This window comes from Anomalospiza imberbis, chromosome 1, assembly GCF_031753505.1.
Source record: "Anomalospiza imberbis isolate Cuckoo-Finch-1a 21T00152 chromosome 1, ASM3175350v1, whole genome shotgun sequence".
NCBI lineage: Eukaryota > Metazoa > Chordata > Aves > Passeriformes > Viduidae > Anomalospiza > Anomalospiza imberbis.
This window is the reverse complement of record NC_089681.1, coordinates 56013834-56038895: the sequence shown is the minus strand read 5'-3', so window position 1 is coordinate 56038895 and position 25062 is coordinate 56013834. Positions and strand designations below refer to the sequence as shown.

The window sequence follows — 25062 nt, the reverse complement described above, 5'->3', positions numbered from 1 at the left end:
AATGAAGCATTTCTTGCTGTAGTTCAAGAAGTAAAAATTAATGTCCTCACTGGTTTTAACATAAATATCCATTTATGGTGCACAAACAAAAACCGCCAACATTTTTCTTTCTTTACTTTTGATGGATATTCTATTATTAAGCTAATTATTTGGCAAACTGACAAATACTGCTGACCTAACCAGATGTTTTCTGCTTTATTCCAGTCTTCTGATTTTGAGATGTGAAAAAGTATTTTGCGCACTTACAGAAAAAGTGCATAGCATGACAACTGCATGTCCCTCAAAAAACAGGAAGAGATGGGATTTAATGCCTTTCCAGAATTCAGTTGTTAAGGAAAAAATAAAAAAGCCCATTAAGTGTTCTGAATGCTCTTGATACATAATGAAGTAGCAACTGAAATAACAGAGCTGAACTCTACAGGTATATCATAGAATCTGTTTATGTTGATGGTAGACAGGCAAAGAATAAAAAGATTTTAAAGAACAATCTAAAACACCACAGAAGGACAAAAATTGGCAGTAGTTTTTTTTTTTTCTTCTTAATCCTGACAACAGAAGAAACAACCTTACTTCTATATATAAGTGCCTGACATTGCAACTAAGACAGGGCTATGGCAAACAAAGAAGGAATTATGTTGAAAAAGTCAATCTTCAAATATGGTCAAGTAATTAGAGACAACAATAATTTTAAAAAGACAAATTTTATCACAGAAAAATTGCTAGATAGGAAAGGAAGCAAATTAAGAGCAAGCCAAGAAGTTCATTTTAACTTTTATTGTAAAATCTATCTTTGACACTCTCAAGTTTGTTAGACATTCAAACCACAAAATTTAGACAGAAATCAAAAAATCAGACATCAGTAATTTTTACTGATATTAAAGTAAAATTTCAGGTCCCCTTCACTCCTCCCACCCCCATTATCACCCTCATTTAATCAGTATTTTCAACTTTTGTTGTGCTATATTCTGAACACAAAACACTGAAGTGACAATGGAGATACCCTGTATGATTATTTATTAGGAGCATGGAATTTTTGATGTGGTGGAAAAGGGTTCTTGGGTGAACCAGGAACCCCATGATTTAATTATTCTTCAAATAGATTAAAATGAACATGTCAAATATATATTCATCTTGCCATTTAAATAGTAATAAATTAATTTATTGGTCTCTGTTTACTTTATCTTGCCCTTATTAAGACTCAATCAACTAGAATTATTATACTAGCCATTTTCTAATGCAATCCTGTACAAATCACAAAATTTCTCATGTTACTACAATATGATCATAATATTACAACAAACATCATAGATGGAGATGAATAAAATATATTTTTTGCCTCTGTAACATGTTATAATGGAATGACAGTAAAAGAATCTCACAGTATTATGAAGCCATCCTTAGCTAACAGAGGAAGGGTACTTTTCCCCCTAGGCATAATTACTTTGTTATTGTCACCTTATGTACAAAAAAAAGAGCAGATGGAACATTTGTTTTTTAATAAAGATGGGTACAGGAATCCTGGTCCACCTCCAGGTTATAGCTATAAGCTGTTCTAAAGGCTGTGAATCTATATCTGACAAAACTGTCGGATGTCCAATTAGAAATGCATAATGATAGTTTTTCTATAAACATAACTAAATAAGTAATATGTCATCCACATCGTTTAGTTTCACTCACTCTTTCTGTTTATTGCTTAAATTCTATCAAAATAAAGAAGTAATATAAACTACTGAAAGAGATGCTATAGACAGACAAGCGATGTCTCATTTTAAGCAAAGTAACAATGCATTAAATCATCCTCAAAAAAGAGATCTATGTAACCTGAAGGAATCTTTCATAGTTGTACTTATTTTGTTGGCAAAGAGTTGATTGTCTCTATAGCAGCTCCTATGATGCTGTATTTTGAATTACTGGAGAAAGCAGTGTTGTAACATTAGCTGCTTCAGCTACTGCTGAGCAGTACCTGCATAAAATCCCAGCCTTTTCTGCTTCTTGTGTTGCCTTGACAGTGAGGGAACTGGGGATGGGCAAGAGGCTATGAGGGAACACAGCTGGGACAGCTGAACCCAACTGGACAAAAAGATATCCCATACCATGTCATGCTCAGCATATAAAGCTAGAGGAAGAAGAAGGGAGGGAGGGCAGGGCATTCAGAGTAGAAAAACTACATAGTGAAAATTTGTTTTTTTCACCATTTACCTTTCTCAGGTAGACATACTGCCCTAGTGTTCAGCAATGTGTACAGATGTCCTGCTTAGCAAATGAGTTCAACAAATCAAAATTTCCAAGTCTGCTCTATTGAGCATGATGTTCACAGATTATAGGAGCACATTCAGGACAGGCGATACATTTTTCTCATGTCAGATTTACGGTGTGTGGTCAAACCAACAATGCAGAGAACTGCAGCACAACTTCAGCCTTTCCTAAAATCAGGGCACCACTGCACAAGTCTTATGAAGCTGATCTGCACAATGAACCTGCCCTGGATCCTCAGGTTTTCAGTTAGGAAATTTTGTAATCAGTTCATGATTTGTATTTTGAACAAGACCACTACCAAACATCTATGAACAAGACCTCTGAATTTCACTTGAATATAATTTCTGTGGGTGGGGGAGAAAAGAGATATGAACACCTTAACATAAAATATCAGTGTGCTTTTTGCTTCCTTGTTTTTTATTGCAGCCTTGTATTACATCTTGAGACAGGTGTTATCACACTGACAAAACCATTAGTTTTTCCAGTTACAGTCCTTCTGTAGATACAGTCTTTCATATGTCATCATATATATCTAATGCATACATTAATCCAGCTCAGTTTTCCGATTCCACACAGCTGCTGTATATTTAATACATATGGAAAAGTTAAAAGCAACATTCCCATCTAGATTATCTTACTGGCTTGTGTAAGCAATTTCATACAGCTGTCCTAAATACACATTAGCACATTATATTAGCACAATATATTAATATATTCATACTTAATATTTTTTTTTTTACATATTAAACTCTTCTGTCTCGCTGATCTTTGGGTTTTTTTGTGAACAATAGATCTCTGCAGTAACCACATGGAAATGTTACCTGGCACAAAGTGTTAAAAAAACACCCCAAAATGGTATAATTTTGATATATTCCTAGTAGCTATTGAGTTAGTACAGTGTGGTGGAAAGAATTCACAATAAGTGATTTACAGAGCACATCCAAAGCCAGGGTAATATTTCTATTTCTGATCTTGAAAAGAAAGTATGTAGCACTATTCTTCCCTCAGATCACTCAGAAGGTAGCTTTATTATGTGTGCTATGAGAACTGTAAGGCATTTTTGACAGGTCTCCTGAGGACTATTCTAAAGCAGCATAATTTTCCTGTCAAAATTTGTTGGTGTCATTGGGGGAGTTATGCCTGGTTTTGCAGCAGTCTGGGGCAAAAGACACAATACAGAGAAAAAAATGAAAAAGTTTAAAGATTAAACTATCACAGCATTCCTCTTGTCTTGTTAGGACAATGCATAGAAAAATAACACCATATAATAAAAATTTTGATTTAAGGTATGCTTTCCACCATTTCCCATATGTTTCTCACACTAAAAATTCCTTTTTGCCCAATCTAACAAGGCCTATTTTTCCCCTTCTTAGTGGGAATCATTTAATCAAACATTCAAATTCTGCTCAACCATTTCCTACCAAGCTAATGACATGCTTTCCACCATATATATAAATAGAAATCAATAAATCAATGATGCTGAGAGGGGAAAAAAAAGATAGATCTGCTTAAATTTTTTTTTTTTTTTTTTTTTTTTTTTTTTTTTGTAAAATCATTTAAATATTAAGGACACCAAATAAGAAATAGACTATACAACTACATAATTTCAACAACAAAAATTTTGAGTGAAAGGTTATATTTACCTTGGGATATATTAGAAAAGGCCACCAAATCACAGGTGACATTTCTAAATATCAATTTAGCTGAACTTATGAAACAGCTCCTCTTTTTCCGGAGCCAAACTCAACAAATACTTCAGTGCAAGTTCCTTAGCCCAGCAGCACTGTTTAAAAATAAGAAAAATACAAATTCAAATATTTTGTCCACAGTTCAAAGGTAGATAGGAAATAATGCAGCCTACATGCACATCCAAGCTGGACTCTATCAGCCTGTTTTTACTAGTCCAAATCCACAGCTCAGTAGTTTATACATAGACCATTCATTTAATTTAATATACTGAATACCTAAAATGTGTCAAATGTGTCTTGGGCTGCATCCAATCATTATTGTGTTGAAAGAAAAATACATCAGGTAGGTAAGAGGTCACAACAGGTAGACAAGTGATTGGATAGTATCTATTTCAGTGTTCATAAATGGCATCTGTAAAGACTTCTGATTCTGTTATTGTGCTGATTTACAGCTTGAAGATGTAAGAAAGTTAAGTTCACTTAACTTTCTACAGGTCCCCATTCAGAGGGACCTGTACAAGCTCAAAAAGGGAGACAATGCAAATGTCATGAGATTTAACAAGACCAAGTGCAAGGGGCTGCACCTGGGTCAGGGCCACCTCCAGTATCAACACATGCTGTGGGATGAACAGATTGACAATAGCCCTGTGAGAAGACTTGGAGGTGCTAGTAAGTAAGAGGCTGGACATGACCCAGCAATGTGCTCTTGCATCTCAGAAAGCCAAATGTGTCCTGGGCTGCATCCAAAGCATCATGGGCAGCAGGGTGAGGGAGGGGATTCTGTCCCTCTGCTCTGTTCTGGTTGACCCCACTTGGAACACTGCATCCAGCTCTTGTACTAGGGTCCCCAGTACAAAAAAAACATGCACCTGCTGGAGTGAGTGCAGGGGAGGGCACCAAGTTGATTAGAGGAAAGGAGCACCTCTCCTGTGATGAAAAGCTGAGAGAATTGTGCTTGTTTTACCTGGGAAAGAGAAAGCTTTGGGATAATGTCCTAGATTGCAAGGCAATATGTAATCTATTTGCCATCTGTTTGAGGTGTGGCAGTTATCTTCTGTTAATTGGGCAGTTTTCCTCATCTCTTCCACAAACCAATCCTCCCCCTGGGGAAACATCTTCTGTTAATGGGCTGTTGAATGTCGCTACATGACTGATAAAAATTACAGCATCCCATTGTGAGATGCTCTGCCCAGAGGGAGGAGCCAAGCATTCCTAACTGGATATAATCTGGGATTTTGGGACACCAGAACAGTCTTTCCACTGGATTCCCAGAGGAACAGCTGCCTTTTCTGCTGGATCTTCAGAGGAAGACTACACCCTTCTACAGGATCACTGCTTCAACAGAACCACACCTGCCACTCCAGGAGGACTGTAGCCATTCCAATTTGGACTGCTACCAACACCCTGACCAAAAGGATGTCAGGTTGTATTCTGACTCTGTCAGTGTTGTTTTATATTAATACATTGGATTTTTTTACTGTCTTTTTATTTTCTTCCTTAATAAAGAACTGTAATTCCTGCTCCCATATCTTTACCTGAGATCCCCCATTAATTTCAAATTTATAACAATTTGGAGAGAGAGGGGTTTACAGTTTCCATTTCAGGGGAGGTTCCTGCCATCATTAGTCAACACCTGTTTTTTCAAAGCAAGACAGGTAACCTAATTGTAACCTTCCAGTACCTGAAGGGAGCCTACAAGAAAGATGGAGAGGGACTTTCTACAAGGATGTGTAGTGACAGGACAGGAGAGAATGGCTTCAGAGTGAAAGAGGGTAGGTTTAGATTAGATATTATGAAGAAATTCTTTACTGTGACAGTGGTGAGGAACTGAAACAGGTTGCCCAGAAAAGTTGTTGAGGTCACATCCCTGGAAGTGTTCAAAGCCAGGACGGATAGAGCTCTAAACAAACTGGTCTATTGGAAATTGTTCCTGCACATGGCAGTGGGGTTGGAACTAAATTGTCTTTAAGGTCCCTTCCACCTTAAACCTTCCTGTGATTCTCTGATTCTATTATTCCATATATGCTATTGGGAGTATGCAACATAGCTATTTTTTAAATTGCTCTGCCATTCATATAAATATTTTAGGTTAAAAAAAAATCCAAAGTTTTGTTCCCTCCTTCTCTCACCCCTCTTCAGAAAACTTATTTTTACCTTCTATGCAGGAACAATTCTAACCCCAGAGAAGTTTATTTAAAATACAATGTACATTTACAACACACCAGCTAACAACTCCTTCATTTTCATAAAACAGCCTAAGGTGGAATCTGCTTTCAATCCAAACATGTTTACAATAATTTTTAGGGCTGTGTGATTTTCAAGCATAATTCCATTTTCTTCTTCTTGGTTCAAAGCAAGAAACCCCAAATAAGTAAACATTTTTACCGTGTCTAGTTTTTTATGACCATTTATGTATTTAAACATCTAATAATTTAAAAAATACAAAGAACAAGTGAAGTCTTGGCTTTCAAGATTGAACACCAATATTTTTAAAAACTCCATATTAAATATTACATTATTTTAATTATATATATTTTGGGTTTTTTTTAAATCAATTGATTATTTTTTATTTTTTCAGTATGTGAACACATCTTTATAATGTACAAAACACAAATGCATAGTATAAATATACCTACTCAGAAAATTATAGAAAATTATGTAGAACATACTTTATTATTCCAAAGTACCATGTGCAAGTTTGGGAATCATGTCCAGGATTTAAAGACAAATCTTGTTTTCTTTACAAAGAAAAAAATAGAGGTTTTTTTTCCATATGAGGAGTAAGAATAATTTGAAACTATTTCTAGACATTTCTCCTCATAAACTCCAGTTTTCACAACTTCTCTTTGATTGGCGTATGACCTTCAGCATTCCAAAGTGTAAAACTTCTGCTTCATGCACATGATCCTGATTGGTCCTTATGAAATTTAATATAGGCATATCCTGAAGCATTTGATTTAACATTTCTGTGTGAATTGCATCCACTGTTCAGTGAAATTAACTTATCTGCATTTAGAAGCTAGTAAGCATCCGATACTCAGAAAGGTCTTGAAAATCTCTTGTGACTTGTCATCATGTATTTGGGTCACTAGTAATAAATTCTTTGCAAAAAAATTAGAGGCTAAATTGCATTACCATAAACATTTCAGAAAAATAAGCACTTGGAAGAAAATAATTTGTTCTTGGGTAAGAAATAACTAATATACTGAAAAAACTACTAGAAACTCATAAAATATCTCTTCTAATCCTTTGTTACCTAATCAATTAATATCAGAATACTAAATTGTAGTCACAATGGTGTCAGGGCATATAACTTCTTTAACAGTTCTCTCTTCCTATTTCAGGGAATGCATACATTCATCAAAAAAGCCCCATAAGCTTTCAAGGCTTTTTATTATCTTCACTATCCTTCATCTTTTACTGTGAACATCACATTTTTTTTTATATTATTGAAACTTTTATTACATCTTGATGGAAACAAATGGAACAGTTTATAAGCTACAAGATTTTTGTGGAGTGTTGTGAAAACAGAAAAGAGTAGAGTGAAATCTAGCTTTGTTGGGAAATAAAAAATTTTAAAATGTCCCATTATTTTTCTCTAGGGCCTTATGTTCTTTCTCTTTATAGCATATTTTCCTAAAATTTTTGAATTTATGGAGTCAATATTTTCTAAATCATAAAGATAATTCTTGTATATAAAATAAAATTATTTATTTATTAGACTAAACAAGTCCCAGTAACATCAATGGAAATAAAGTTTCATCTCAGCACAACCATCAGTTTCTGAAACAAACAGAAACATCAATAGCTTTCTTCACCTAATCAATGCAGACAGATTGATTTTTCAGAAGGCAGACTATTATGTATGTCTGAGTACCATGACCTTTCAGATTTTACCAACAATATTCTTCATGTAAATTGATCTGCCTCATACCATGGGAGCCAGGGATGCAGAACTGCCAAAAGCATTCACTTCCACTTAGTTAGCTGGAAATATTACTTATGAAAAAGCACCTTCTTCAATCATGGTGTGTCGTGTGATGAGTTGTAAATGTCTAAGACAATTCAGAACTGCAGATACCTTTACACCTAGTAATCATAAAACCACAAGAGTGTGAATGTAGAGTAATTGATTTAAACTTATCAGTTCTAGGCCATTAGACTTGATAAGAGGTATTTCCACTCAACTATACAGGAGCCCATTACAGTCATTTCCATTTGAAGGTCAGCCATCACCAGTGTTGACCTTCAAGATGACATAAAAGTTATTAATTGATTACTTTACCAGAACAACAAACAACCACAAAACAATAACTAAAAATCAAAACACACCAAAAAAAACCCTCGAAAACAAATCAAACAAAAAACCCCGTCCACAAATAAACCCACGAAACCAAAAAACTCATAAAAACAGAAACAAAAAAAAACAAGTTCACATTTAATCAATCTGAACAGAAGTAACTTAATATTTTGGTGAATTAGGCTGGGCTGAAACTATCCCTGTTCAACAGTTTTATAGCCTCTTAGCCAAGTTCTAATTCAGATACTGTCATTTGATATTAAGAGGTGGACAGTGGGGCTCTAAGGGCAGGGACTGGGCTGCCTGGGCTTTGGGCCAATTTTGAGACAGTATAGCTGAGGGCATGCCCCTGCTCCCCTCTTAGAAAGGACCTTAAATAAAGCTTGGACAAAATGCTCTGCTGGAAATCAAAAGTAAGTACTGCTCAGCTCCTGGATTTGTTTCCCTTAGGGAACGGGTGGTCCTCCGACATGTTGGGGTAGACGTTAACATACTGGTTTTGATGCTGACACTGAAATTACAGTAGTGCAACAGAAGAGGAATTCTGGAGTCTAAATACTTACAGCCAATACAACACTGGCAAAAAAAAGCGCAGTTTCCCCAAACTAATAATTTGCAAAATTACAAGGACCTCTTGCAAACTCTAGGACAGAAAAATGTTTTCCAAGCTAACATTTGTAAGGGTTCCTACAACCTGCTTAAGACAGGTGTACAACAGACTATTAAATATAGTATACTATCTGGCACTAAAGAAATTGCATCTTCCAACATGGTTGCAACTCATTTGTATTACACATTTGGTAATGTGAAAATAAATATCCTTGGTAAGATGTATGGCGGAAAGTAAGGATTTTTTATGTTATTTAAGAATTCCTGCTAAATGAATTCATGATTGATACTTCTGCTCGTAGATAATAGGTAAAATAATGTTGAAGATTATTTATTTTCCTTTGCAATTATATGTCAATACAGCTTGAGAATGTCTTGAAATTGTTTTTTAACATATTCACATCCCAACTATAATTAAACACTAGAAATATTAGATGTTATTCCCTTACCAAAAAAATAAAGGAAATTCTTTCACAATGGTTTTGCAATAAGAAGTGCAGTTTTAGATGATAACGAAAGAACATCTTTAGCATCATCAAGTACAAATAAAATTCTGGTCAAAACATCTTAAAAAAAAAGAAAAAGAACAAAAAACAAAAAAAAAAAGAAAGGAATTTGCCTTTAGGTAGAGAAATAACTTTTGTTATCTTACATAAACTATTATTTTCCTTCATCACAAATTTTCTGGAACAGAGAAAGGCAAAGACGTCAATATTCCTAAATTGGGAAAAACAAAACAAATGGGAAGAGACGAGGTCAGACAAGAGGCATTCAGATCCATAGATAAGTATTTATGCTGTTAGGGGACTACCTGTCTTCATTGAATCTTGACAAAATTACCTTAAATAATAACAAAATAAAAGCTGTTATTTCTGTTCTCTTCTTTGGCACAGGACTAAATTTTTATGAAATTCTTAAGCCTCAAAGTATTGCGATCCTTTTTTTTTTTAATAAGATCTAATGAAGAAATACTAGACTATTTCCACTATTTCCAATTAGATTTAGATTTAGATTTAGATTTAGATTCCAATTAGAATTAGATTTAGATTACACCTATAGCCATAGAATCATAGAATGGTTTAGGTTGGAAAGAACCTTAAACATCATGTGATTCCAAACCCCTGCCATAGACAGAGACATCCTTCACTAGACTGGGTGGCTCAGAGCCCCATCTAACCTGGCCTTGAACTTTTCTGAGGATGGGGCAACCACAATTTCTCTGGGCAACCCATTCCATGCCTTACCACCCTCATAATAAATAATTGCTTCTTAATATCTAATCCAAACCTACTCTCTTCCAGGTTGAAGCCATTCTGCTTTCGTCTGTCACTACACAACATTGTAGAACATCTCTTTCTCTCTTCCTTATAGGCCCACCTTAGATACTGGAAGGCTGCAAGTAGGCACCCCTGACCTCACTCTTTTCCAGCTCTAAACAAATTCAGTTCTCTCACCTATGCCTCATAGAAGAGGAACTCTATCCCTCTGATCATCTTGGTGGCCTGGCCTGGACTTGCTTCAACAGCTCAATGTCTTTCTTGTATTGAGGACCCCAGAGCTGGATGTAGCACACCAGAGGGGTCTTACCAGAGCACATTGCTGGGTCATGTCCAGCCTCTCACCCACCAGCAGCCCCAAGTCCTTCTCACAGGGCTGTTCTCAATCTGTTCATCCCACAGCCTGTGTTGATACTGGGGTTTCCCTGACCCAGGTAACCTGACCCCTTGCACTTGGTTTTGTTAAATCTCATGAGATTTGCATTGCCCCACTTTGTGAGCTGGATATACTGGGATAAATAAGTAAGAGAGGAAGGGAGGAAGAGAGGGAGGGGAAAGGAAAGAAAGAAGGAATAAGAAACATTATGAAGGTTTACATAGAGACATATTATTACAGAAACTTGGCTAAAAGGGTTAGAAAGTGAGAGGGTAGATCAGTGACAGCTGAGCCATGATCTCTTCAATGAACCCAATAACACAAGATAGATGTTCTGAAAGCAAAGGGCTGTGCACAGAACAGCGAGGCAAAGCACAAGATATTCCAAATATCTACTGCTGACTGTTTAAAGAACTGAAATTTCCAAATGTCAAAAATGTTCAAATCCATGAGCATATATTTTTGAGAGAGATACTGCTAAGGAACAATTCCTTTTGTTCTTTTTCCAAGACTGTTAAAAGATGTCCCAAATTGAAGGCTGAATTAGCCTCCCCTTTTTATTTTTTTTTAATTTTTCTTAAAAAGTAATTTGAATCACAGAATATCCTGAGTTAGAAGGCCCCCACAAAGAAAGTCCAACTCCTGTAACAAGTGAATTTGAAAGCCAGCTACTTCAAAGAAGATGGAATTTTATCAGAGGAAGCATTTTAAAATATTCAGAAACTGTAACAAGTACCTTCCCAACTGAGACAAGCTTTCAGATATTTCACATAGGGCCAAAATATCTATATAACTGAAAAGATTAATCACTGATTAATCAGATTCGACAGGGTGGATTCAAAGGAATGAAACTTGAACAGAGCATTGGCACACTTGGACGCACATTTTCCCCTTTACCAAATGACAACTTAATCATGAGACAAAAGAAAAAAAAAGTAAAATTCCTGACCTTCTATCAACAGCAATAATGTTAAGAAAAAAATTTAGAAATTAATAAAGTGGGGGGAAAAAGTGAATTAAAGACCAGAATTTCATCTTATAACAGATTTTGGGAACAATCTGAGAACATATTCAAGTCTGACAAAAGAGCAGAAGTTAAATAAATTTCTCATACATATATTCTGGGGTAGGGTTTACTGTGGTTATTTCACAAGGGAATTAAAGAAAATATAATACCACATGAATAGTGTAAACAGATCTTAAAAACTGGTAGTACTTTAATAAAGATAACTAAGAGAAGCCAAATAGGATATGAGGAACCACTTGCAGAAATTATAAAAACTATTTTTAATTCTTTTTCTAACAAATCAACAGCAAGAAACCCCATAGTCTATTGACAATTATATAAACAATATCAAAAATTAAGGAAACAAGAAAGCTACTTGAGTTTCCTCTGTATTCACATGTGAGAAGCATGGAAATAAATAAATCTGTGCCCTTTATATATCTATATTTATGGATTACATCAGAGAATCTCTCTCAAACTGAACATTGTCATAAATCAAGGAGACAAAATGGGTAGTTAAAAAGTCCTGGGACAAGATATCAGACATTAAAGAATTCAAAAAGCCTAGGAAACAGCTAACACAAGGACAATTTTTAAAATTCTTCAAGAGGGTATAACAAAGCCCAGAAAGAACTGATATTGACATTCTTAACTACAAATAAGATGAGGCATGGGTAAATATGATTTATTGAGGAAGAATCAAAACAATTTTTATTCAAAAAATCTTAGGTCTTACTAACTTATACCAGTTTTCTGAATGAGTCAATAAACTGACTCTGCTAGATCAGAGCTCTAGGCAGGCCTTCAAATGGCCTTTAACAAAGATATTCTACAATGATTCTTAGAAAAACCTAGGTGACATAAAAAAAGGCCCTTACATACAGGAATGCCTAGTTGCTAAATTAGGAAAAAATAAGTGAAAAGGGAGAGAAGAGAGGAATAATTCATCAGTTTCCATGGTGTTGGAAGCTCATATCAGTGATGGTGGGAAAAAAGAGGGAACTGAATTAATTTTCTGTTTCAGTGTCATGAAAATGTAAAAGTAGATGTAAAGCAAACAGTGTAATTGTTTTACTAATGTGCAGCTGAATTTATAATTTTTAATGGCAGGGCATAGTGGATGTTAAAAATTAACATGTGCTCCAAAATAATTTATAAAAATTACCAAAAAAATATTCAGTAATAAGTTGAAAAACACTGATCTCATTCAGGAAACTTCTGAGACATGAATTGCTAAGAGCCCATGACAGTTTTCTGAGAGAGTATTCCTGTGCTGCTCTTAGGAAGTGTTCTATATGTACCCATTTTTTGTCAATGTCAGAAATGGGATATAGGGCTAGATGAGCTTTCATTCTGATGGCATGCAAGTACCCTCATGCTACTCTGCAAAAATAAAAAAGTTAACTGGCTTTTCTAAAGAAAGCTTTCCCTACTGACTGCAAAAAACAGGGAGCGAGGTGGTGCAATAGAGTTGGGAAACTACAGAACAACACTAAATATGTATCCTTAAGTGAAATAAAAATATAATTCTGAAAAGAAAGAATAAACATAGAATAGCTAATTATACACACACATCAAAAAAATCTTACAGCTTTTCTGGTTTCCATCCTGATAAAATGTGTAATTAAAAAATATTTATAAGAGTTTTGAAAAATGTATCATTACAATTGACGGGCTCATTCAAGAAGTCAGAAAATGGATGATAAAATAATGAAATTAAATGAAAAATTTGAAGCATATTAGTGGTCTTAAAGTTACATCACTAGTCAGATACAAATGAGAGATTAATTTTTAAATCTGTTCTTGGACTTTCACCTTTTTTTGTCAGAAATTCTGAATTAAATATCTTTGAAACTGGAAACAAATTGGTGAGAAAAGTACAGTGCTGAGTGTTGATCCATAACAGTTTTTAATCCAGTAATTTTTTCCTGTCTTTTATTAAACATCAGCATAATTTGCTAGAAGAAATATATCTGTAAAGTTCTATTTTTATTAGTTTTAGCTCTACAATTTAGTCAATTTTCTAAGGAATTGAAATGAGCATTTCACCAGAAAGTAATTAGAAAACAAACATATAAAAACAACGGTACTCTATGTTGTAATTCTGACAAAATATACTGTGTTTTAGAAATCCATTAAGGGAGGAAATTGTGCAGCCTGTACTGTTTCATCATTGCAATAACCAGCCCCAGTGTTTTTTGTTGAAACAAATATATTTCTCCAGTGGATGAACAGTGTTAGACGAATATCAAAGGATTTAACAAAATTACCATAACTACATCTCTTCTCGAGTATTATTCTGATGAAAAGTAAAAAATAGATAAAAAACTCGGTCCAAGAGATCTGTGACACAAAACCAGGAATGAAACACACGGCAATTAATACAACCCCTACGTATTTAAATTCATCTCTTATCATCCAGTCAAATCATAAAACTCCTCTGTACTGTGTTGCCTTCTCAAAACCCGTCTGGCACTCCCCAGGCATTCAGAGAGTGTGCAGACAGATCACTGTCTACAAACTCTCTGAATGTGCTCACTGTTCACAAAGAAGCAGTTTGCAACTCCTTTCACATTTGCCCCTACTCACACCCCTGATTCAGCACAGCAGAAGTTGGTGAACAGAGCAGAGCAGCAAAAATTAACATAAACATAAAAAACCACCATAAACACAGGAGTCAAGATTTTTCCTGCTCCTGTGGCCTTTAACCCACAGGTGGCATTAGGCCATCCCCAAAACTATCAATGCTCCAACCATATCCACTCTCTCAGGGCTTAGAGCAAGGCCTGTTCATACCTGAAGCAGAACTTCCCATGTGGTTTCCTTTAGAAAGAATTAATGTGCACAAAATCACTCTGAATTAAAGCAATACCAATTCAAGAGGGGATGATGAAAGAATTTGCCTTAAAGCCATATTATGTCTTTTAACCAAAATGTAAAGTTATGTTTATGCAGCTGCAGCAGTTTTAATTTTATCTTGCTCCATTTATTTTTCTTGACTACTTCTTAAATTTGATTTCTCAACTTCACTTGCAAAAACTGTTCTAATTAATAACTTGTGATACATTTCTGTGCAGCTCAGCTCAGAGTAATAAGGCTGTCTCTCATCGAAAGCATGCTACTGTAGTGGTCTAGCCTTTATTAAAAATAAATCTGGAAGTGAGTACAGTTGTGTTAGAATATCTTTAGAGATGTGCAGAGACAGAGGATTTTTATTTTTGAATTTTTGTTAATATGATTTTTCTAGATCTTAAAAAAAATAAAAAGGAATGTTTGAACTTTGATTTCTTACTCAACTAAAAAGATAGATTTAGGGAGCAGCAATTTAGCCTTACAGCCTTTACTGGTTTTGTTTTGGTTTTTTAGTTGGTGTAAGGAAGAATGTCATTCACATTGTACGTATTCCCACACCAAAACTTTGCATCCATAAAAATTAGAGTTTACACAGTGATACTGTTAGGAAGACTTCATGGCTACAGCAGATGAATTATTTTCTGCATATAAGAAAACCATCATTAAATACCTGATATAATTAGGAAGAAGAAATACCCCTTTCACTTCCATGAGAGGAAAGGGTCTAAGGGAAAGGAGACAGTGGATAATGTTCCTATATTTTAAAAATACAAGGAAAACATACCTCATTGAAGTTGCATCATAAAAAGTAACTTGCCTTTGAAATGTGAGGAACACACCCACCTCTGACACTATGATTGGATGACCTTGCCTTAATTCCAGATGCCCACCCAGCCGCTCTCTCACACCTCTCCTCTACAGGACAGGAGTGAAAAGGCAGAGAGGTGGTTTCATGGATTGAGATAAATTTACCTCACAAGAATAAATAGACTTGACTTGGGGAAAATTAAGTATATTACCAGTTAAAAATAGAGTAGGACGGGTAAAAACAAACACAAAACTAAAATCATCTTCCTTCCTTCTCACCATTCCTCTCAGGCTCAACATCACTTCTTTATTCATTCTCTCCACTACCTCTTTCATCTATGCACAGAAGGGGAATGTCAGGATATGCGACAATCCACAGCAGCTTCTCTCTGCTTCTCCTTCCTCCTCATGTGTTCCCCTGTATAAGAATGAGGGGTGCCACTCCCATGGGGTACTATCCTTCACGAACTGCTCAAGCATGGCTTCTTCCTGTAGGACACAGCTCTTCAATGACTGGTTGAGGATGGGAGCTTTCCATGCAGTAAGGCTTTTAGGAACAGATTGTTCCCTAGTGGGTCCCCCAGCATCTGAGATTCTTGCCAGGAGCCTGCTCCTGCATGTTCTCTCAGAGGCTGCATTTTCCTTCAGAGCAGAGGGTCATGCATGGGCAGTAAGATGGCCATTTGCTCCACCATGGACCTCCACGGGCTGCAGGGGTGCAGCTGCCTCACCTTGGTCTGCACCATGGGCTTCAGGGGAATCCGTGCTCTGGCTCGCAGAACACCTCCTCCCCTGCCTGCTTCACTGACCTTGGTGTCTGCAGGGTTGTTTCTCTCACATTGGCCCAACTTTGGTCAGTGGGTTTCCTTTGGAGCCAGTTGGAGCTGCTTGCATCTGGCATGGGGGAGCTCCTAAGCTCTTCTCACATAGCCCATGGATATACGGATTTTTTTTGCTAACAGCATGATAACCTCATCATATTACAGAGAGAAATCAAATTTAAAATAAAAATTAGTTCATCCACAAGCTCCACAGTTCAGTATTCAGGTCCACTGCAAAACATATTCCACTAATTTAATATTTCATAGCCAGCTATTTACCATAATAATTAGAGATAATACAAAATAATAGTTACTATTCCTCAAAAAATTTATAAGTTTGTTTCAAGGTCATATTCACAGATGAAAGAGAAAATATTTTTCCACAAACATCATGTTTTGGGTATTGATTTATACCATCAACAAGGTGGGGTTTTTTTAATGCTATCCCTTCCTAGATGAACCAGTTAGATCCATTTAATATTTGTTACCATTATATTAGTCAAATAATACATCTATTAATTTAAATTGTATTTTCCATTTCAAGAAGTACAATCAATAAAACTGCACAGCAACAATGTCTGATCCCAATTGTTTCATCAATTCTGCTCGTCTTGTACAACAGAACTTAACCTTTTAAAAACTGCACAGGGAAATATTTTAAACCAACATACTGCCAGCTAAGAATAATATTAAGGAGTCACATTTTTTGAAAGACATAATTAATATTACATTTTATATTCAGAACTTCAATCTACAAACTCTATGTCCTATGGAGGTATATATGCATATTAAAGAGCAAGATAACTGTCAACATGAAAATGTTTAGACAAGGATGTAAGGATTTAATTTCTGTGTATTGATGCCATGTTTTTAATACTACTAAAACTGTAACTAAACAAAAAATGTTGCCATTGTTTGCTTATACTCTCTACAAGTATGAACCAGCCATATATGAATTAATAACACTGAATATTGTTTTAAATAACTACAATGGATGCTCCAAATAATCTTACAAATAGAGGTTTTGGAAAAAAGTAGCCTACTAGGCAACTGTGTTTTGCTTTGGTATTCATTCTACAAAATATTAGCTATATCTCTTGTGTCTTCTTGCTAAATAAAGCCATAATCATACAGATCAAGATTCATAAAGACATTTAAATAGCTGTAGTTTCAATTTTTGCTGACCTAGACATCTAACTATCACCCACATTACAGAAGTCATTCTTTTTTACTACTCTTACCCTGCTTATAATGTCATTTTATTTGAACTTGAAGCTACCATCCCAGAAATAAAAGGGTCTTGAACCAGAAGTCAAAGCAATTGTTTTCAGGTTATTTATAGTAATAGAGAAAATCAGAAACAGTCTCAGAATTTAGCAAGGTTCAACAGTGACATTAGGATGTGTCTACAAAGGAGTGGACAGGTTCTATCTAAATTGAATTAGTCTGGAATCCTTGGAAAAGAAACTTTTTCCTTTCTTAACTGTTTTGCATTTAATGGCAGCAGCAAGGTTAATTTTCTCATTAAAGGTTTGCCAAGCACTTGAATCCTGTTGATCTTTAATTTTACTCATGATGTCAATGGGTGTTTGGTGTCACAGAGGACCATTTTTGGTGGTACCACTTGCTCTCTGCAGCCAGAGGCCAGGAGCCCTGAACACAGTGAGAAGAACACTTAAGATACTGTGGCAGACTCTGGCAAGGAGATCTGGCTGGAAATGCTGCTGAAGACTGCAAGAGACCTCAGCCTTGGGAATGATGCAGAGCATGGTTCCCAGCCTAAAATGGAGAAACACATCACGTACTCAATTCACATCTCTGGAGGTAAAATGCTCCCATCATAGTCTTGCTGTATCTCTCTGAGGCTGGGGCAGGCAGGGGCAATATCCTTGCCTGTAGGTGGGATCAAGAAGTTCTGTAGTTAAGCTGAAAGAAGGGGCCAACAAGAGCCTTGTGAAATTTAGCAGTGACGAAGTCCCACACCTGGGAAGGAAGAGTTCCTTGCAATGACTTGAAGATGTTTTTTTCCAAAGCAGCTGTTGCTTAGAGACTGGCTAGGCAAGCAGTCTGCTGGGGTGTTGATAATTTCTTCATCACTTCTTTTATTTTTTTCCCTTTTTTTCCCTTCTCCCCCTTCCCAGTTATTAATCAATCTTTATCTCAATCTGCAAGTTTTTTTTTTCAATTTTGCCCCTCCAATTCTGTCCCCCAACCCACTGCTGGGGAGTCAGTGAGTCTGGGTGGGACCTTAACCGCCAGCTGGGGTCAAGCCATCACAAACCCACTGCCCAGAGTAAGTCATGCATTCCTGGATATTTTTGAGACCTCACTGGACAACACCTTGAATAACTCAGTCTGAGTTCGGAGCCAGCCTTGCTTTGAGCAGGCGGTAGGACTGAAGATCTCATGAGGTCCATTCCAGTCTGACTTGTCCTGAGATTCCATGTTTTGCAGTTATTGTAAATCAAATATAGGGATTCTTTACTAATGGAGAGAGCTGATACTAACAGAGAGAGTTGATCACAGATATCTAATAGTCTATGCAACTGCTTTTTTAAAGAAAACCAAACACATAAACAAGCCAGCGCAGACATACAAGAAAAGAGATTTGAAATATAGTAATATGTCTAAGCAGATGAACCTCTTTTTGGCCATATCTCCAACCTCAAGTAACTTGCATTACAAATAAATCAAGACAATACTGATGTGATATGTATATGTTATCATAAAATAAATAGTAGAAAAGAAGAGTTAAAATCCATTGTTTTTTATGTAAGATATGTTAGAAAGGTAGGCTTATATGCATGAGCCTCCATTTTCTATCACTCAGTCATGATGGAAACAGAAAAATCTTATGATTACATTTAACTGCAGACATCAAGTATAAAACCTCTCTCTCAGTCTTTCCCATGAGAAATTACCTGGTTACTAAACCCTAAATCTAGTTACTTAGAATGTCATTATTCAACAGCAAATGCACATAAATTAGATTAAATTATTTGTTATTTAGGCAAATAAAAAAGTTACTGTTTCTCGCTACACAACTCATAGCATCGGATATGTACATTTAGTGGTTGATTGGTGGGTTTTGGGGGCCTTTTTGCTTTCTCTTTTTTGAACTTTCAGAGTCTCAATGAAAGTGGGAGCCTTCTGGATTACTATTGAGTTATCAGCATAGGAAACCATAAAATAAAGGAAATATGCTCAGCTAAGGGTCTCTGAATAAATTATCAAATAATTTTCAGCAGGACAATAAGTGAACAGATCTTTGGAGGAACAAAAAAATAAGGAATAGGCACTTCCTTCTGTTCTCCCTCCTAAGAGGAGATTTGATGTTCAACAAGACAGGGAAATGATTTGTCTCACAGTTATTTTTTTGCTTTGACCTTCATCAGGACTCTGTAGATTGCGAAGCTTACTTAACCTCTTCTGTTCCTCCCAGTCTTCACTTTTGCTTCCTAGTCTTGTTATACTTGTCATTTCTCCCTGAATCTTTTAAAAATGAACAGAAAATATTTTCTGTTTCAGTACCTTACAGAAATTCTAAGCCACTGAGGTCCTATTGCTCAAGTCTGGGATGCAGTAAAGGCTGCTTTTTCTTGTATAATCTTTGCTTTATGGACACTTTTTGACATTTTGAAATAGTAATTTTGGGTGTGAACACTCCCCAAATAATCCAACTAAGTAATACTATTAAACTAAGCAAAAACATGCTTAAAACAAAGCCTACTTTGTGCATTTTAATGATCACAACTCGATTTAGTTAGTGTTGCTTTATTTTTTTTTTCATCTCCAGAAGTTCCTGAATTTCTTTTACCTGCATTTTGAGTTTTCTGGTCTCTTCTTCCAAACTTTGTTTTTTTGCTTCTAGTCGCTCTCTCTTTCCCCATTCAGAGGCATTCTCACACTGCATTCTTTCCATCTGAGAAGGCTGAGGGTAGGAGGAAGAACAATCAAAAAAGAAAAAAAAAAAAAAAAAAAAAAAAAAAAAAAAAAAAAAAAAAGAATCTGATTAAAACCCCCTGGTTTTCTCTGGGTGAGGCTAATGGCTTCTGAGTAAGGTGGACACATTAGAAATCAGCTCAAGGAGTAAGTTTTCCATGTTTCATAAAGTTAAATATTTTAATTTTAAAATTACTAAGACAGTAACTTTTTCATCAAATGTACCTTCAAAAAAGTAAAGCATAGGTAATTTTTTGTACTGTAATTGGTAAAAAAATCCTATTCTTTTTCTGCTGTTTATGAAAAAATAGTATTAAAATAATAATAAAATGTTTTAAATAACACTGAGACTGGTTTTAGTTTGACAATGTCAAAGTTCACTTTTTATTCTCCAAAAGACAAAAAATCAGCATGCTTTTATTCTGTTTACAGTTTAAAAGGATTGTAATTAATGGTCATTAAACTGAAGAAGTTCTAAAGTATATCTTCAGTACTACATATGGTTATCTTGATAATCAGAGGAAAGACGTTTAAGTTTTCATGCTAATGTCTTTCTTGTGGTCATGATTAACAGTCTTAAGTGAAATATTATCCTTTATGGTCAATTCTGTAACCTTATTTTAGGATAACTTTATGAATCTGTTCATCAAATCCACATATAGGATGAATTAAATATATCAACAAAAAGACACATTACTAAGTCATATAGAGTAATTATCAAAGGACTGATTTATTCTTCAGAGACAGCTACATACAGGTTTTTGTCAAGGCTGCAATAAATACTTCTCAGACTTCAAATGAAAAAAATAGTAAAGTGAATTTATGTTTATAACACTAACCAGGTACTTATCTGATACTAATGGAAATTTATCAGAAGATTTTTATCGACAAGTACTTACTGTTAACAGGTTATTATTAACTGGTTCTTAACAGGAGATTAAAAGAGATTAATATAGATTAAAAACTGTGAAAATAAAAGGTTCCAGTTATTTTAATTGAGATGAAAAAAAGAAGATAATTGCTAATATATTAAAAAAAAGCTCAAAATTTTAAGAAGGTTTTACAATTTTCAGTTCTGTGAGAACTAAATGATGGTTTGATAAAGATGGTGACTAAAAACATTTTGAGACACTTCTTCATTGAAGAAACAGCATGTCTGTGCCAACAAGACTTTGGAAAGAGCAATAGAGGTGTGCTTTTTCAGTTCTATTGGTTACTTTTATTCTAAAATCAATTTCCAGCAAATAATGAATGTAGAGCAAAGAGAATGAGCTGTTACAGCATAAAAGAAACATAACTCTGATCCAATGTAATTCTGTAGCTAAACCAAATTGCAAACGTGTCTGTTCCCAATTTATTTCTGAGTAAATAAAAACAATTAGAAACCAGATAAAGTTAAAGAAGTTCTTTCAGATTATCAGAGGACAGTAAAAGTGATTTATCCATTCTGCTCAGTATTGGTGTGGCCTCACCTGGAGCGTTGCCTGTAGTATTGGTTATAGGTCATCAAAGTATTAGAGCGGGTCCAGAGTGACAAACTACAAGTTGCTAACTCCAACACACAAGTAAATGTTTGATGCTCACATGTTCCCAATGAAATCTTTAAAATCTATCCACTGAAATTCTGTACAATAGTTGGAAAGTAAGGAATCACATACCCCTATTTAGCAGCAAATATTATTTCTTCCCCACCAAAGTTATGTAAGTTGTTTGAATACTGTCTACTGGACTACAATCACAAGCCTCATATTTTTTCCTAATAAATATTCAGGCTTATTTACTATTACAAGTATCCATGAAAGTTCCAGAACATGAGAAAACCTGTCTTCTTGCAAAGCACCTGCCAAAATACACAGCTGAAATTGTAAGCCTGAAAGTTCACCTTTTCACAGTGTTGACACTAATCAATAAAAATTCATTTTTGTCAGACATCAAATAGAGAGAAATCACAAAACCATCCAAGGTTGAATTTCATCAAGAAATTAAGCAGAAGATGACTATCACATGAAGATCTGATGTCAAAGATAAATTTATTTACCTATGTCTGTAAAATTTCAATTTATTTCCACCAAGATGCTGTTATGATAAATTTACATATTTAACAGTCCTGATAGGAGTTCATTTTCTTCCTAGTAGCTGGTACAGTGCTGTGTTCTGAGTTTAGTATTAGAATAATGTTGATAACAGAGGGAAATTTTTATTGTTACTGAGCAGTGCTTACACTAAGTCAAGATATTTTCACCTTCTTGTACTGTCCTGTGAGCAAGGATGCTCAGGTTGCACAAGAATCTGGGAGTGGACAGCTAACCTGAAGCAGCCACAGGGATATTCCATTCTATATGATGCTCTTGTGTGAAACTCCACATTCTGATTTATAAAGAAAAGTGAAAGCTTAAGAAAAAATCGCAACATGTGAAAAAATCATGAGATCTTAATTTTCCCTTAAAATGGGAATATTTTCTCTCCATAAAATATCTGTGCAGACTTGCACTTAATTTTACTTTTTAATAGGAAGTCCAGAATAATGGTGGAAGCATAGAATGAGGTCAGGGTAGTGTCAATGAAGTGGATAATTGCAAAGGTGAATGGTGAAAATGAAGTACAGTGTACTGACCTTTTGAAACTGGATAATTACATCTTAGAGCTAACCTACACCATTTTGTGACTAACATGAAAGGCAGAACCCTGAAAAAAACAGACAGAGAAAAAGGAACTCCACCTTGTACAGTTCATTAGCAGGAAAATCTTAATTCTCTTCTTTAGTTTAAGGCAATATAACAGTTGTTCGTGTTCCAAAAGTTTTATTGAAACAAGATATTTCTCCCTCCCCTTTGTTAAGCAAAGATAGAGTAGGTTGAAGGGCAACAATTAAGGTGCAATGAATGCAAAAAGAAAGATGATGAAGATGAAATCTAGCAGTCAACATGATTTCAGACAGTAAACAGAAGAAATTCCACACTTTTCTAATTCCAAGATTTTTTAGCTTCCTATAAAACTTGGAAAAGGTAGGAAAGTGTATTTGGAGAATTATGATCTTCAGTTTTTTAAAAGACATTTTTAAAATAGAGTTGGGCAGAATGCAAGCATTATGTGAAAAAAAACCTGTACTTTTGATCTGTTATGTCTTGACAATGATGTTAGAAAACTTGACTTGACTTGATGTTAGAAAACTGCCAATCCAACCAGAAATTCTCCCTGTAAAATTTTTCTTCTACAAAACTGTTATTTTCTTTACGAAAAGCATGTTCCCTGAAATATTATTTACATATCTCAAATAAAAGCTGATTTGGCTGAGGATAGAAAAGTGTTTTTTTTTTTTTTTTTAATTTCCAATCAGAATCTTACACAACCCCAGCAAATCATTAGCTTCTAATGATATCTGTCTTTATACTCAGAATCTACAGGCAAGCCGAGTGAGGCCTACAGATTTGTGACCCAGAGAGGCAAGAATTCCTGTTTAAAATATTGACCTTGGGCAGCCTCACTCTAGTACAAATGTAAAACATCTGCCCCAGTTTGTGCAGATCAAAAATGAAAATTTAAAATCAATATGCTTTTTTTTTTTTGTCTTTAAAATGACAATGGAGGACTTTTTTCATGTTGCAAAGCAAGATAAATGAACACATATTTTCAGGATTCTTGATATCCTCACTGTATTGTGCATGGAGGTAATTTCCATTCATCTATGCTACAAATTGTTCTACAGAATTTAAGCAAGAGGTGTATTACACTGAAAATTTAATAAGCCACAGGCTGATTATGAATTAAGCACCATGACATCCTCCTAATAAAGAAAACCTATTGAAATAACTTTATAAAATCAGAAATGAATTTGATTCTTACAGACTTCTTCCCCATAGTTACTCAGAAAACTCAGCACAATAAGCAAGTTTGCTTTTTCTGTAACTCAGACAGGAAGACTGTCTCTCAAAAAATGTCATATCCAACAGTCTTTTCAGAGCCAAGAAATCAAAAATTGTGCAGTTTTACCAACCATTTTTCAAATTATTGCACATTGATAAGAAATGCAAGGACAGAGAATCTTCCCTTTCACAGTGGTAATTTATGAGATGTCATCAACTTCCAAAGCATAGAATGTGATTCAGCTGCTAGAAGGAATGGCAAACATGCAGTTTCCTTAAATATGGCATCTAGGTAGATTGGATCCAATGAATTGAAAGGAAGCTCTGCCTAAAGACCAAGCAAAAGCATCACATTCCTGCATTGAATTAATTGTGAAACATCATTACTATTCGTAACATAGTTGTACAGAGTCTGAAATATTTTATCAGTGGTTTAAAAGTAATGGTATCAAATGTTTAAATAGAGTCTCTCAGCTTAACTGAGAGAAAAAACTTCTGTGTTGTAGGATCAGGAAAAAACTCATACAGCCAGATGCATCATTAAAGAGATACACAAGAGAAGAAAATAGTTATGTTGATGAATCTGGTTCGCTTAAATCACTTCCCATTTTAGTTCAGCTGTATCTACAGAACTTGGAAGATACACTATGGTTCTACTCCACTGCTCACCTCCATTTGAGAAAGGTGTAAGAGGAAGATGGATTGCAGATAGTAAGACAATCATCTGCATAGAAATCATGGATAGAAAACAATTCCAAGAATGTTTGTTACTTGCAAAGTAACCCCTATTTTGTTGGGGTATAGGGGAGGGAGTCTGTTTTTTTTTGGTTTTTAAAAATTATTTTCTACTTTTTTTTTTAATTTTGAGTTTTCTACTGCTAGAAGTCTGTAAGAACATGAGGAAAACTGCCAAAGCTCCTAAGTTCCTAAAGAAAACTCATCAAATTTCCTGCTTCCAAGATCAGGACTGCTGTATGCAGGTGTGTTTTCTGGCAAGCAAAATTATTACTTAGCATGTGTGACACTGGACAGTTTTGCAATGATTATTTCCAATATGTCTGACATTTTCTAGAATTCTTTTACTTTTTCTCCTAAAAGGTGCAATCAAACACTACCAGAATCCATAGCACTCCTTGCACAGGAAAGGGAAAACAAATGTTGGCTACTACTTTATTTGACAAAGGAGTCAATACAGTAAAAAAATTTACTCAGGTTTTTTTCCTATTGTATGCAAGTCTGCCGAGAACACCATTTAGTCCATCAG

At 35.2% G+C, this 25062-nt stretch overlaps 1 protein-coding gene across 7 annotated transcripts in view; it reads right to left on the bottom strand.

Moving 5' to 3' along the window:
• CCDC102B (coiled-coil domain containing 102B) overlaps positions 1–25062 on the bottom strand; it is a 140534-nt gene that overhangs the window by 78210 nt on the left and 37262 nt on the right. For 3 of the 7 annotated variants that reach the window (XM_068193286.1, XM_068193297.1, XM_068193274.1), the window contains exon 5: positions 19811–19915. The exons of 1 other annotated variant lie outside the window; for it this stretch is intronic. In XM_068193286.1, the coding sequence (XP_068049387.1) occupies positions 19811–19915 (105 nt within the window). Of the gene's footprint in view, positions 1–16752; positions 17887–19741; positions 19916–25062 lie in introns of those variants that run through there. 3 more of the 7 variants (XM_068193258.1, XM_068193267.1, XM_068193278.1) reach the window with 2 other exon arrangements.